General features: G+C 39.8%; 1 protein-coding gene across 1 annotated transcript in view; it reads left to right on the top strand.

Annotated features, from left to right (window-relative positions):
* Window positions 1-16398, top strand: part of LOC100750437 (solute carrier family 2 member 13) — a 261443-nt gene that overhangs the window by 54850 nt on the left and 190195 nt on the right. Inside the window, exon 3 of the mRNA XM_027396332.2 lies at window positions 8481-8689. Within this exon, the coding sequence (XP_027252133.1) occupies window positions 8481-8689 (209 nt within the window). The remainder of the gene's footprint in view (window positions 1-8480; window positions 8690-16398) is intronic.

Below are 16398 nucleotides of genomic sequence, written 5' to 3'. Positions count from 1 at the left end.
TCCCAGAACTGAGAGACAGAGACAGGCAGATCTCTAGTCAGTTCTAGGATAGAAGTTCTGCACAGTGAGGGCTAGACTATAGTGAGACCCTTTCAGAGGAGGGGAAGGAAGAGAACAAGCAGCAGCAGCAGCAGGAGGAGGAGGAGGAGGAGGAGGAGGAGGAGGAGATAGAGGAGGAGGAGGGAGACAATTGTTTAAGCTGTTAGAACTCAAAAGTAAGGATTGGAACAGTAAAACAAGCAGAAGGTATGATAACACACAGTGCAGTTGATTCTGTGAAAAGATTAATAAAATTAATGAGGTGGCTATGATTCATTTTGCTAAGAAAAAAGACAAAAGCTTGTATATTTAATGCCAAGAATAAAAGAGGATGTGCCATCCCTCTGGATATTACAATACCATTAAAATTTTATAAACAGTAACTTTAACAAGTTAGAATGGGCATGCTACTTTACCGTCACACTTTATCAAAAATGCACACCAGCTAAAATGGAAAATACAAAATTGTTTTCATTTCTAAATAAATGGAAGAATGACACGTTACCTACCAGCCAGATCATTTCACTGGCAATTCTAGAAAATATTGAAGGAGAACTGTCTCACTCAGGGTTACAGGTAGGCACACATTCCCAATAACACCCTAGCCCAGGTTAGTGAAGAATAAGACTTGCTGCCTAAAAGAAGACAGACACAAAGTAGCTTATGCTCCAAGGTTCTGTGTGAGGTTCATCAACCAACAAAATCACAGGCACGGGAATCTTACCAGACATTGGCCCTGGTTGTGATGATGAACTGGCAAAGGGAAGTTTCTTGAGTGGTAGAGATGTTTTGGTCTGGTCTGGTCTGGTGGTCCCATTGTGCATCCATCTCCTGATAAGTACACCAGAGTGCCTTACATAGGTTTGATACCCAGCACTGGAACAACATTATCACGAGCCTCATAGTGGTTCCCTTACACTGTTCCTTTCTACACTGGCTACTGGATTTATTTCTGTCTTCTTGAGACAGGGCCTCAAGCTTATTATGTAGCTGAGATAGCCTTTGAATTCATGATCCTCCTGCCTACACCCCTGAAGTTCTGGAATTACGGATGTGTGCCAAATGCCTGAATTTACCATGAAAATACCCTCCATCTGACACTTGTTCTTTTTTTTAAAGATCCATCATGCAATTAAATAGTCTTATTTTGTTCAAAATTTCTAGTTTGTAGGTTCTATGAAGCAAGGGATCTTTGTTTATCATTACCCCATTTCTGTAATCTCTAGTTTTAAACTTTGCATGGGAGATTCTCAGAGGCTAGGAAAAATCAGTCAGTCAGTCAGTCAGTCAGTCAATCAATGTGTCACACACAGAATTGTTAGTGTGAGCGTGCACTCGTGCACACACACACACACACACACACACACACACACACACACACAGTTGTTAGGAAGATGGAGAGTTAGTTGTCATAGAAACTATCCTATACTCTCCTGTGAATTTGGTATAAGCCTTCATGTACTTTGCCATTTAGTTTAAAATAATATGTACAGAATGCTTCATTGATTTCAACAGTGTCAGTCTGTTTCTGTCAGAGTATGACTTTGTCCACTCTCACCACAAAACTCTAAGTAACATTTTCTAAGCCACTAAATACTGATGTAAAATTAGCTTTAGGCCTTTTTTTTTCCTGCAAATCAAACACACTTAATTGCATTTATTTATTTATTTGGTGGTATTTGTTTTATAAGTTTACATAGACTCTTTCTGGAGGTAGCAATGGCATTGCTTATTTGCCCATCATATATCAGTAGGGGGTAAATTGAAATATTCAAGGTGTGACATATGGGAACTTTTTCTTTTATGCAACCCCTTCCCAATCCTTGTGTCATGATTAGGTAACACAATTATCCATGTGTCAGTCATTGGTGATGATCTTCTGAATAGTCTTTGGTGACAAGGGAGAGTTAGGTTAAGGCACCAAAATCTCAATAATAAAATAAAAAATAAATTTATTTTTTAATTATGTGTGTGTGCATGTCTGTGTGTGGGAAGCCAGAAGATGTCAGATCCTTTGAAGGTGGAGTTATGGGCAACTATGAACCTTTTGATATGTGTGTGGGAATCAAACTCAGGGCCTCTGGAAGTACAGGAAACATTCCTAACCAATGAGGCATTTCTCTGGCCCAATTTTCTTATTGCTTACCATTGAAATGGAGTTATGAGACACTAATAGAAATCTAAAAACCCATCATCAAGTAACTTCCTGTGATGTGTAGTATATCAGGAAACCAAATCAAGTGTCACTGTGCAGATATTTTCCCACTGGTATATGATGGGGTACATTTAATAAACAGATCATTCATTCATAAGTTATTGCTTAAGTATGTGAGAAGTAGATGAAAACCCACAGCCACAGGAACACTGAGTAACTAGCTCTGATTGCAAGGCTGTAGGGACAGTATTCCTGGGTGTGGCTTCAGGGGTTTGGAGTTACTCTATTCTGTTTTCCTTGGCAATCTTTAGCTGGAAAGTTTTTCAGATTTATGCAGCATTGCACCATCTCTGATTATGTTTATTTGCTATGCTTAGTGATGAACCTAGTTGTTGGTCTTTCGTATACATTCAGAAGATTTTTTGTTTGATAGAACACTGAATATTGACTCAGAGAACATAAAAAATCCTGGCATAGCATTCTAAGCTAACATAAATCTTCATTCAGTAGATTTCAATGAATCTACTGATTCTAATAGCAGACTCTCTTTTCAGTGAAAAGAAAAGAAAATGTTTACCGTTATTTGTGAAGGCCTGCAAATTTGGAAGCAAACAGGCTCAAGGGTAGTGTGTGCACTGTTATGTGGAGTACCATGAAACCCACAAAACTAAGGAGCTTTTGAGAATGAAGCATAGATAGCATCTGGTTATTTATAATAATCTTGTAATTTATTTGAGCCATCCAGAGTGATCTAACATGGACTGGATTTGTAAATTAGCAGCAAATGGGTATAAGCACAAAGTTGAAATGAAACAGTTATAACTACAAATCTAATTTTGTTACTTGATTTTCCCCCCAGTCTTATATAAACAGTACTGGATATTATTAGATAATCTTCCTTTGGTCCCGGCTATACTCCAGACACACTTTCAAAGACTGTCACTAAGGATCATCTTAGAATTGCAAAAATCCATCAAGATTTTCTGTGGCTATGAAAATAAACATCAGAGGTTTGGGGCTTGTGGCTTTTAGAGAATGTTTGAGCACACAGTTTCATGGGAGGGAGGCATGGCAAATGGGGCTACAGCTGTAGCAGTAGGAGCTTGTGTTTGGCATACTGTGATTGCAGAGAGAGGCCTAGATTAGAATCTGGGATTCACAAAGTCCCCTCGGATGTGTCCCTCACCTCACCCACCAGCGCCACCAGCTGGGGCTAAAAGTTCAAACACATGGACTTGTGGGAGATTTCATATTCAAACCTTAACATTCTGTCCTTGTCTTCTATAGGCTCATGTTTCTCACAAAATGTGCAATGCATTCAGTCCCATTTAGTGTTTCATGCTTAATCTGTAAAGTGAGTTTGATAATGCTATCAAGGTCCTAGGATTGTCATGAAGATGTTAGGTATCCTATATCTTGGAGTCTTTTGAACAGTGTTTGGCAAATAGCTGGTGTCCTTTGTTAGCTCTTATTGCTATTGTAAAGTGTTCTGTGAACTAGCTGAGTGTGTACATTTAAGTAGATTTTCATGTATTTGGGAATGACAGAGTCGATGTAGCATGCTAATTAACCTATGTCCTAGTTCATAGAAGGGACTGGTTACTGTTACTGTGGACTGCAGAACCCCGTGCCTTAAATGGCTTTCTGTCAGAAGATTCCTAAATTGCACAGGTAGGAACAGTGCCTTTGAATCAATGGTGCAGTTCTGTGAAGGACCTGTAATATGATCTTGGCTGTAGCACATCTGACCAGCTGAGCCATTGTGGAGCAGCAAGGGCCCAGCAGGGAAGGATTTAGAGTCCTCAGAGAATCAGTCTTTTGGAACTGCAAATAAGCTTTCTCTGGGTTGTTCTACTTGGCTGACAACATCTGGAAGCATCGTTCACCCCCCTCCCCACCCAGAGTCTGCTCCATCCTTCATGTTATGGTTGTACCACTAGCTGTGACCCTGTTAATGTCAAGGTCAAGGTTGGTGTACTTTACTGTGATGCTAAGAATATTTTGAAGAGTTTCAAAACTCATCAATGCTTCCATTCCCCCCCACCCCCCAGAGTCAGCCAATTTTTCCCCTATCAGCCCTTGGTACCTTTTTACCTCCTAAAGATAAATGACTTTTCCTTGAGATTGCGGGTGTTTGTTGTTCATTTTCACCGTTGGGATTTTAAAATGTTTAGATCTGCGGTTCTTGGCATCAACTGCACATTAGAACCACCCTGGAGAGCTTTTAATGAAATAGAATTCTCTGGGCTCAGAGCCCAGACCAATTAATCACAACCCCTGGGGAAGGAGGAGCTTAGCCACTAATGTATTTAAAATGCCCCCTGGTGGACTCACCTGTGAATCCTGGATCCAGAACCCTTGCTTTAGCTTATACTAATGAGGTTTCCTGGTCTCTAGGGGAGACCTATCTTGGTTTATCATAGGACTTCTTGTCATTCATCTGGTTCCTGATTTCTGGGGATTTGGATATTGACACCTGTTGTTAGAGGTTTCTCATCCCTCCCACCAGTTCCCAAATAACCACTCTAAGGCTTAATATTAATTATAATTGTTTAGCCAGTGGCCCAGGCATATTACTGACTAGCTCTCACAATTAAATTAACCCATATTTACTAATCTGTGTATCACCACATGGTCATGGTTTACCATTAATGTTTGGCATCTTACCCCTTGGCTGCTACATGGTGGCTCCCTGATTCCACCTTCTTTTCTCTATACATCTTTATTTGGATTTTCCACCTAGTTATATTCTGCCTGGCCATTGGCCAAAACAACTTTATTCATCAACCAATAAAAGCAACACATATTCGCAGCATACAAAAAGACATCCCATATCAGACACTCTTTTGATTCAGATTAGCTAAGTTTATGGCTCTCTGCTTCTTTATCTTAGGTTGACTTTTTCATCAGTATAACAGTAATCCTTCCTTCTCACCAATGTACATATTTTTAGAAGAATAATTTTCTCCCAGAGAAAGATATTGGATAGTACTATCTGCTGGAGATTGGGGGAAGATGTGGCTGTAACAGTTCTATGTGGGATTGCTCACAAGGTTAGACACTCCAAAGAGGTGAAATACTTTGAGTATCCTGTCTGCTAAGTGATCTAGGAACTACTTGCCACACCCTGCACCCAGTGGTGCTAGGGAATGAGACACTGTCCTGTGTGCATAGACAAGTAACTTGACCAGGGAAGTCTTGTGGTTAGAGGACCTGAGCTATGTTAATCAGCCTTCAGTTATGGTAACAAAATACTTGAGATAATTAACTTAAAAGGAGAAATTGGTCTGGAGGTCTCAGTTCAAGATCATCTAGCTTTTGACTTTTTGGTGTGAAATAGGACAGAAAGTGATGGTCAGAACCACATACTGGCATATGGTAGGGACAGATGCTGACTTCTTGGCAGCTGAGAAGCACATAGACAAAAAGCAACCCTTTCAAGGGCATGCCTCTAGAACATAACCTGTTGGTTTGTTGAGGGGATAAGGTCCTTAAGCTATGCTTCTAGAGCTTCTTTGCCTCTTGAAGGTCTCATCACCACCCAGTAGCACAACCAGCTACTGATCTACATGTTTAGGGGGGCACTTAGTAAAACAATAGTATGAAATAGAATCTAATCTCTTTTTCCTATTTATGTTTCACAGCTACCCTCACATCCTGTGCAGTGGGTTTCTACAAAGCTATGGATTTTCTTCTTTTAGAATATATTTTATCAGCAAGGATAATTAAAGTAGACTAAACATCTCCCCTTTTTTGCTTTTAGAAAGTAAGTGTCAAATGTCAGTGTGTACAGTATTTTTAGTTTTCTGGACGAGTCTGTGCAAAGAGAAAGAATGACAGGGCTTGCAGATTTCTCTCCTCCCACTGTACAGGAGTTTTACACCTGGGCTCTGGGTCTAAAGCATTCTGGCTTCCAGAGCCCACTCTGCTTCTTTGTAATGATATATTATTTATGATTCATTAAAGCTTGCCTGAGGATTCAGAAAAGCAAAGTCAGCCTCAAGCTATAGAGATCAGACAGTGGTGACACACCTTTAATTCCAGCAGGCAGAAGCTAGGAGGTGGTGGTACACACCCTTAATCCTAGAACTCAGGATTAAAAGATAGATGGATCTGTTGATATGTATTGTTTAAATCTGGTTTGTCTTGGAATACCTTGTTTTCTCCATGTATAGTGATTGAAAGCTTTGCTGGGTATGGTGGTCTGGGCTGGTCTCTTAGTGTTTGTAGAACATCTGTCCAGGACCTTCTGGCTTTCAGAGTTTCCACAGTAAAGTCAGGTGTAATTCTGATAGGTCTGCCTTTATATGTTATTTGGACTTTTTCCTTTGCTGCCCTTAATATTCTTTCTTTATTCTCTATGTTGGGGTTTTGATTATTATGTGGCGAGGGGACTTTTTTGTGGTCTCATCTATTTGGTGTTCTGTAGGCTTCTTGTACTTTCAGAGGCATGTCTTTCTTTAGGTTGGGAAAGTTTTCTTCTGTGATTTTGTTGAATATGTTTCCTGCACCTTTAAGCTGGGTTTCTTTGCCTTCTTCTATAACTGTTATTCTTAGGTTTGGTCTTTTCACAATGTCCCATATTTCCTGGATATTTTGTGTTAGGGATTTGTTAGACTTAAGACTTTCTTTGGTAGATGAATCTATTTCCTCTAGTGTATCTTCAACATCCGAGATTCTCTCTTTCATCTCTTGTATTTTGTTTGCATCTGTGGTTCCTGATCATTTACCCAGATTTTCTATTTCAAGAATTCCTTCAATTGGGAGCAGCAGGGGGAGGGAGATAGGAAAAGGGGGAGGGGAGAGGGGAAGAGAACATGAGGGATCAGGAAGATAGAGTTGGAGTAAGAATAGAGGAGAACAAGGAAAGAGATAACTTAATAGAGGGAGCCATTGTAGGTTTAAAGAGAAATGTGTCACTAGGGAAATGTCCAGGGATCCACAAGGATGACTGCAACTAAGAATGTAAGCAATAGTGGAGAGGCCACCTTAAAAGCCTTTCCCCTATAATGAGATTGATGATTACCTTATATGCTATCCTAGAGCCTTCATCCAGTAGCTGATGGAAGCAGAAGCAGAGATTTACAGCTAAGCACTGAGCCGACCTTTTGGAATCCATTTGTAGAGGGGGAGGAGTGATGAGCAAAAGGCTCAAGACCATGCTGGGGAGACCCATAGAAACAGCTGACCTGAGCAAGTGGAAGTTCACAGACTCCAGTCTGACAGCTGGGGAACCAGTATAGTACTGAACCAGGCCCTCTGACAGTGGGTGTTAGTTGTGGTGCTTAGGCAGTCAATGGGGCCTCTGGCAGTGGAACCAGTGTTTATCCCTAGTGCATGAATGGACTTTGGGAGCCCATTCCCCATGGAGGGACACTCTCTTCAGCCTAGATACAGGGGGAGGGCCTAGGTCCTGCCCCAAATGATGTGATAGACTTTGAAGATTCCTTCATGGGAGGCCAACATCCTCCCTGGGGAGTGGATGGGATGTCTGATGGGGGATTGATGGGGGGAGCATGGGAGGACAGGAGGGAGAGTGAACTGGGATTGATATGTAAAATAAGATTGTTTTTAATCTAAATAAAAATTTATTTAAAATTTAAAAAGAGAGAAAGATAGATGGATCACTCTTGAGTTCAAGGCCACCCAGGGATACATGAGATTGGATCAGTCTAAAAAAGTAACAGATCATATACCTTTAATCCCAGCACTAGAGGGGTTATAAAAGAAGCAGGATCTTCAGTATTCAATAGAGACAATAGTTCTAGCCACACGGTGGAGAGGTTACAGTCTGAGGCTTAGTGAGAGCTCGTGGAGACAGAATCAACCCATTCAGCTTGAGGGAGAGGTAAGAAGCTGGTGGCCAGCTGCTTTGCTTCCCTGATCTTTAGCTTGAAGCTTAAATCCCAATATCAGTCACTGGGCCTTTCATTTATTTGTATTACACTTCTCTTCTGTTTCTTTTAAACTTATAAAAAAATATTGTACTCTGGGGTTATAGCAAGTAGCTATAGAGACTTATGCGTACAAAACACAGATATTTACATTATAATTCGCAAAAGTAGTAAAATTATGGTTATGAAGTAGCAATGAAAATAATTTTATCATCTGGGGTCACCACAACATGAGGAACTGTATTAAAGGGTCACGGCATCAGGAAGGGTGATCACACAGTGATTTTAGACTCTGGTAAACGAGTGTGCACTCAGTGTTATTAGTCTCCACAGTGAATATATACTCAGTGTTCTAGAATAATTTCACAGTGTCGGTGTATTTCTTGCTGCAGGTACATGCTGGGACTTGCTACAATTCCGGCCGTTATACAGTTTCTTGGATTTCTTTTTTTGCCTGAAAGCCCCCGGTGGCTTATTCAGAAAGGACAGACTCAGAAGGCTCGCAGAATTTTGTCTCAGATGCGTGGAAATCAGTCTATTGATGAGGAATATGACAGCATCAGAAACAGCATTGAGGAGGAGGAAAAGGAAGTCACCGCAGGTATGTGTACATCCCACTGCTTAAGGGGGAGAACTGCACTGTGCTTTATTTAGACATAAAATGACCTTAGTATTGCTTAACACGGCTTTGTGCATATAGCCAGACAAAAATACATATGTTTAACTTTTAAAATAATATGACAACTTATTAAAAGGAATAAAAACCATATAATAAAAATAATATAATAGCATAATATTATAATAAGGCAGTTGAGACACCTTTTGGAGCAATAACAATTAGCATGCTCAATTTGCTGTTTTCAAATTTGTATTTACAATGTCTCAACTTTGATTTTGTTCTGCATTAGTTGGCAATTCATATGGGCACATGTTATTTTTTCATTCTAGAGAAAATGACAGATATCCCTATGAAGGTTTTGGTATTTGTCAAACACAACTATTGTGTGCTGTCAAGTCCTGTCGCCCCATTTTTAGTAGAGGGGAAGGTTACTTTCTTCCCACAGTATCTGAGGTTCACTGGCAGATGTGAGTGTGCTGTGATTTACCTTTGTGTATGTTGAAGCGCAGTCAGCCGCATGCTGCTACTGCCTCCTTGCTCAGACCTGAGCCCCAGCTACTGCTAGATTTGTTTCTGAACACTTAGCAAACATCTATTGTGTGTCTGCTGGCGTCTGGAAAGAGACACCTCAGTGCAAAACAAGGAGACTTTCTACACGAGATTATCTCCTCTAACTGCAACACCATGTCCATTTTAAAAAGGACTATTTAAAAATATCAATTTAAATTACAGATAACTCTTTTTTTCTAGTCTGAATTCTCCCTGTAGTACCTCAAATGAAATACGAGGGTTTTTTTTTTTTTTTAATAATCCATGCACTTGAAATCTATGTGCTAATTCTGTGTGATTGGTGTGGAAAACTCAAAATATTAGGGCTTTTAAATTAAATGCTGTGTAGAATTTATGTGTTTACTAATATGCACTCTTCCAGAGGCAAGAATGTCTTGGATTTTTACTATAAAGTATTAAGCACAAATTGGAAAAAGTTTTTGTTCCAGTTTTGTTTTTTGTATTTTTTGAGATCAAGTTTCATGCAGCCCACAGCCCACAATGGCCTAGAATTCATTATTTAGCCTAGGGTGACATCAAACTCATCCATATGCTCACCTTGAACTCTTGATCTTCTTGCCTATACTTCCTAAGTGCACATAGCTTCATTGTGACTGCTTATAGCTATTTCTCCTTGAGCTGTGTGGTTTCTGACAGTGCACACTGATTGAGTTTCATGACTGCTGGGAATGTCTAACCAAGTGGACTCTGGAGAAGCTTGAGTCCCTTTGACCGCAGTTATCTCCATGTGCAAAAATCAGTTTTTGTCACTGATTTTTAGAAGCCAAAGAGGACATCATTTGTGGAGAATAGATAAAAATTTGCTATCTCCCATCATTGCTTTAGACATAATATTTGGACAGATTTTTAAACAAATATTGTATAATGTACTGAGTCTTCTTTCATGTTTGAATCTTCCAAACTTAGAAAGTAATGAGGTGAGCCCGTTTCTGGATTTGCAGTATGTGATGTACTGTCATCTTGCTTAGTTTAAAAGTTCAACCCAGTGTATATATATGCAGTGATACATCACAAGTAGCCCTTGAATGTATATGATATATGTTTGCTTTTGTTAGTTGAAAAATCAATGAAAAGAAACTTGAGCATGGCAAACATGTCTACAGAAGCAGTAGCACTGTAACATCTAGGCACAAGTCAGACTCACTGTGCTTGGGAAGTAGGGACCAGTGCAGGCTTAACAAACCTAGGCCTATGGTCTCTCCAGAGTCAAGAGTAATAGACTAGATAGAAGTAATGACAGCTAACTTGAAAGTAATAGAAATGTCCTAGCTCAGAGATAATTTATCACTGTGTTGGGACATGGCCCGTTCTTCTGTCCATGGGCCCTAGGGAGGTGAAGTGTGAACCATGACTACAAACTTAGAAGCTGAGGGTAGTAGAGTACAGATTACTGGAGGACAAACCCTGACAATGTCCCAAATAAATCAGATGTTCAAAAGATTTGGGAGATAATGAATTACCTTAACTTTTTTAAGAGGAACTATTTCTTTGGCCATGGGAGCTTAGTTCACATGGTACCTGGCATCTCAATTATGTTTAGGTTTGATTCCATTTCATATATATATGTACATATTTTTTTCTTGGTCATGTGAGGTTAAGCCTAACATTTAGGCCAGCAGTTCTCAACCTGCTGGTGACGGCCATCAGAAAACACATATTTCTGATGGTCTTAGGAACTCCTAACCATAAATTTATTTTCATTGTTACTTCATAAATGTAATTTTGCTGCTGAGAAGTGTCTCAGTTCCTAAGACCATCAGAAATGTGTTTTCCAATAGTCAAGAACCCCTGCTTTAGCACACTGTTATCAATCTGTGGTTCTCAACCCCTTTTGGGAGCCAAATGATCCTTTCACAGGGCTCACTTAAGACTATCAGAAAACACAGATACTCTATTACAATTCATAACAGTAGGAAAACACAGTTATGAAGTACTAAAAAAATAATTTTACAGTTTGGGGTCACCACAACATGAACTGAATTAAAGGATTGCAGCATCAGGAAGGGTGAAAACTACTGTTATAGCACAATGGGAGATCATGTACCTACCAGGGTAAGAAATGACAGTGTAAGAAAATCAAAGTGTGTCTGGGGCTTTAGTTTATAAGCTAATACCTTTCTCCCCAAACTAGGAAGATACAACCAGCCAACAAAAGATTGAATTCCTTGGTAGGCAATCGTTCAAAAAATGACATTTATTTATGCACATATTTATTTAGTGTGTGTATTTGTGAGTGTGTGTATCCCATGGTGTGATACGGGGGGGGGGGGGAAGGTCAGAGGACAAGTGGGAACAATTCTCCTTTTCTATCATGTTTATCCCAAGCTTGGTGGCAAGTGCCTTTACCAGTTTAATTACCTGGAAAACAGTTTTAAGGAAGAATTTCTAGTATTCAATGCTGTCTGCTACCTTGTCTGAAGGACTCCGGTGACTTTCTAAGTCCATGTCTTTTATTGAGGATAAGATGTCTATTCCAGGAAGGTGGTGAAAGGAGTGCAGAGGCAACCAGTGCCATTCTGTGATGACAGTGGCCCCTGCACTCTTATGCAGGAGTCACAGGGGCAATCAGAGGGTCTCACAGACTGATGGTGGGTGCCAAGGTGGTATCTGAGCTGGAACAGGAACATGTATAAGGAAAGGTTTCCTTTTCTATAGAAACACAAAAAGTGTGATGGGCACATTATTATAGGAAGTCATGAAAGGCTATGGTGTGGGGCAAGGTTGTTGTTGGGATAGCTTCAGTGCTGGTCAGATAGAGGAAAGAAGAGAGGTAGGCAGCTCCTGGAGATAGTACACTTTTACAGCTCAGTGAAATGAATCACCTGTGACATAGGTTCAATCTTCAGGGTATGAAATAAGGCCCCTATATTAAAATAAATATATGAACTTTCATTTACAACTAGATTATATGGCTCACCTGCATCCTAGATACTTCCAAAACAAACTTATTAAATAGAAGAATACAAGCTAGAAAATTAGCTTGTACGTTGAACACTAAAATATTAATATAAATAAATGTTAGTTTAACATTTATTTTATATGCTTATTTCACACTTATTGAGTCATTCATTGATTTATCTATTGGCATTGCTGGAGGTGGAACTCAAAGCCTCACACAGGCTAGCTAAGCACTATACCACTGAGCCAAAACGTTAATATCAGTGTACATGGGAAGGAGCCCCTCAGGGACCCTTCCAGAGTGAAATATGATGCGGGTTTACCTAGTCCCTAGAATCAGGTGTTGCTGCATCCAACGTACCACCAAAATATCCAAGCCATCAATATTTAAATTTTATCAGTTTGTGAACTCATTAAAGTGGTCAATGCTGGCTGTGTGTTTTGCTTCAGGTGGGGGAGTTTAGTCCTTAGCCTAGAAAGGAAGAGTGTGGTGTGAAGGGACATTTATTGTGCATCTCCCCATGAGCTCATTTTGATTTCTCTCCAGCTCTTTGGGGTCATGATTACCATTGTCAGGAGCAGGTGGCTGCATCTCTCTCTCTCTTTTTTTTCTCCAGTAATTTTGCAGTTAGGTCATAAGTCTTTCTATAAATCATTTTCTCTTTCATTGCATGGCCATTTTAGCAATTCATATTTTACAGAGAGGTATTTGCAGGGAGAGCCAATATCATGACTTGATAGCAATTCTTTTGCAGCTTCTTTAGAAATCCAATCTTGAATGATGACCTTGCGGTGAAAAGCTCCTTGCAGTTGTCATCTGCTGCCCTGAGAGGATAGCAGTCCTCCCCACAACATGGTCATAGGTTACATAAATTACATAAATTGAAACAAATGTTGACATTTTCTTAGGAAGATGACCCATGACTTTCTGCATATTGGTAGTGATGACAGTTCTACATCTAAAATTCTAAAGATTGTTGCAATATCCCCTGAACTGTCAAAGCCTCTTGGCTGTTACATGCACCCATCTTGGTAAAACACACACTAACACAGAAGGAAGGTCACTACTGTCCTGCCACTGAAAGACATGGGGCAGTGAGTGGAGCTGCAGCCAATTGGCTTTCTTAGTCATGGTGACGAATTTAAGAAGCTTTTTCATTCAGTGCCACTTTAAATAAATGTAGCATTGATTTTCTAAACCCTCAGAGAGATTTTAAAACTTTATGAAGAATAGAATCATTCTAAGTTTTACATTAAAATGTCTTTGACTCCTCTGTTATGTGGGATGAAGAGCAGCCGAGGTTTTCCACCTACACACTTATAGAAGGAAACCTGTAGGCTTTCCAGCCACTTCTCTTCAGTTGTGCTGAAAGTCAGAGTGTTTCACTGTGTTGATAGGTAACTCACAAGGGCTATGCATTTCTGTTGTTTTGCTACATTATATGTAAATCTTCTAAGAAGAAAAATCTATGCTAAATGGGCTTAGTGTCACCCCCCCCACACACACACACACACATCAATTCATTGTGAGGGGTACACTGTTTTTAAATTGTTTGCATTTAAACCAAAGAAGAGGTGATCCCCAGAGGGCAAGCATTTCAAAAGAGTTCTGCTTCAGGGTAATTCCTTTAGAGGTTAACTTGAATCCACTGCAGGCATCTAATAGCCAGCTCTATATATTATATATCTATAATATAGATATCACACACACACACACAGAGAGAGAGAGAGAGAGAGAGAGAGAGAGAGAGAGAGAGAGAGAGAGGAGAGAGTGCATGTGTGCACGCGCATGTGCGCTAAATTGTTTCTGCTGCTACCAGGCTTCAGTACCTATAATTGGCATCTTCTGCACTCTGAGGAAATTCTGTTGTTCTTTAGTCTTAGATGTTATCAAATGTTGAAGAGGAGGAGGAGGAGGAGGAGAAGAAGAAAAGAAATTCATTCATTCCTTTGTATTTTAAATTCAGTTTGTATTCGGGATGCAGGAATTCACATGACATCTGTTTCCTCACTCTCAAATTGTACTTCACAAGGCCTCTCAGCTTTAGATTCACAGGAGCAGCATCCTCGGTCTGTATCCTACTGGGACCTCATCATGGATGCACACTTCACTGCAGTTGCTTATTGGTGCCTGTATTCCTGAAAGCACAAAAATGAGGTATGTGCTTGCCAGGACGAGGAGAAAAATTAGGCTTACAAAGCTAAAAGTATCATTAGTTGCTGTAGACACTGTTTTCAAAAGGCTTTTGAAGATGTCTTCCACTGTACATCTCTTAGATAAAATAACTTCAAAACTCTTCATTTTAGAGAACTAAATAGCATCATTCTTTTTCAGTGGTGTATGATGAGCCTCAGAGACTTTCAAATAAACTTACGTTGTTACCATTACTATCATTACTGTTATTATTGTTATTACTTTTATTTTGAGATAGGTCTTGCTCTGAAGCCCAAGGTTTTCTGAAGCTCATGATGGTCCTACCTCAGCCTCTGTAGAGCCAGGGTTATAGGCATGTATCGCCCCACCTGTCAAAACAAAACTCTGCTAACTAAGGCCTTTTGTAAATCTTCGCATGCATTATTCATAGCCAAGAAGTTCTAGTATTAAGCTGGTAGTAACTATTGCTGTGTACAAATTACCTGCTTCTGTAAATGCAGCACACATTTTCATTCTGTCTACAATTCTCATAAAAGTCCTAAAATTGGAGGTGATGCCCTACATTACCTTGAGAAATTAGGGATGGATCTGAGACCCACTCCTCCCTCTTGCCTCCACAACCTCTATCTCTTGCTATATGTACATACTCAAAGAAAAATAAAACAGTGAATTGAAGGAGCTTAGAATGGTTCCGATTCCTTCACAGTGTCCTTTTCTACATGGAAAGATTCCAAACAACTATAACAAATAGGAATCAACCAAGGCAGCCATCTTCCATGTCAGCCAGATTCAGTTCAGTTGCTTCTCCCTCCATAGTATTCCCCATCTGTTTCCTCTTTCTGCCCTTTCTGTTATGGATTGGGGGCATTAGGTCTCTGGCATTATAGATCCCAGTGTCTGCATGTTGCTTCTGGAATCTTCCTCTCCATCTAGTTTCCTCCATGGCTTTTGGAGTTTATGAATACACAGGATACGCCCTCCCACACACACTTGGAGAAACCTCTTATGAGCCTTCACAGTCTGCTTCTGACTTCCCTGGTTTGTCCACTGGAGTCCAAACTCTTTGGCAGAGGAGAAGAGGAGGAAGAAATGAGTGCCTCTTGGTACTCACGGAGGGGGATTATGTGGGATGGAAGAAAGCCAGCATAAATCATAAGGTGGTTTAGACCCATGAATCCTACAAAAGAAATGCCATGACTGCGATGACTATAAATTATATTAAATTTGAGAATAATGACATTGTCGTAGTTTCCTATGTGCTAAGAACTTTGTATACCATTCTGTAGTACTGTAACTCATTGCCAAGCTTACTTTTACAATATTTTTTTAAAATTGTATTAATTTGACTATTTTATATATTTATACAGTATGTGATCATATGCACTCTGCTTCTGTTCTGTCTGTCCCAGAACCTTCCCAACATGCCCCTCCAATCTTCATGGTTTTTAGTAACTCAGTGAGTTGAATTAGTGCTGCCTTTACACATAAATATTCTTTCAAGCTGAATTGGATGTAAGTGTTTCTCTCATTACACCAGTATATGATGATGGTATTGTCATTGTGTTACTCCAAAGTAGTAAGTGTAAAAATTGGAAAAATCATGTTTCATCCGAAAAGAGAGCTAATGGAAAAGGTGGTGGTAGTGATTTAGTTGTGCTCTGACATGAAAGGTTAGGACCACTCTTTGCTGACTTTGCCTGTGATACTGATGCTTTATTCTAGAAGCCGGCAGAGTTTTCCTCTAGGGGAAAGTGCTTGCCTTGTAGCTATATGACCTGTGTCATAGGTAGCTGCCTTTCTTGGCTATTATAGCACAAAAATCAACATAGAAAGAGAGAGAGCAAGCAAATGAAAGGATGGGATATGGTTTGCCGAGTAGCATATAATCTTATTTTGTATCTGTTAACATCTTATGTTATGTAATATGTCATATTATATATACATATACCCATATACATATACACATATATACGTGTGTGTGTGTGTGTGTGTGTGTGTGTGTGTGTGTGTGTGTGTGTGTGTGATTAGTGCCAGATTTGACTCATGGAATGTAGCTAACCCCTTTTAT

This window comes from Cricetulus griseus, chromosome 2, assembly GCF_003668045.3.
Source record: "Cricetulus griseus strain 17A/GY chromosome 2, alternate assembly CriGri-PICRH-1.0, whole genome shotgun sequence".
Classification (NCBI taxonomy): Eukaryota; Metazoa; Chordata; class Mammalia; order Rodentia; family Cricetidae; genus Cricetulus; species Cricetulus griseus.
The sequence above is the reverse complement of the archived record's forward strand: the minus strand, read 5'-3'. Positions and strand labels throughout refer to the sequence as shown.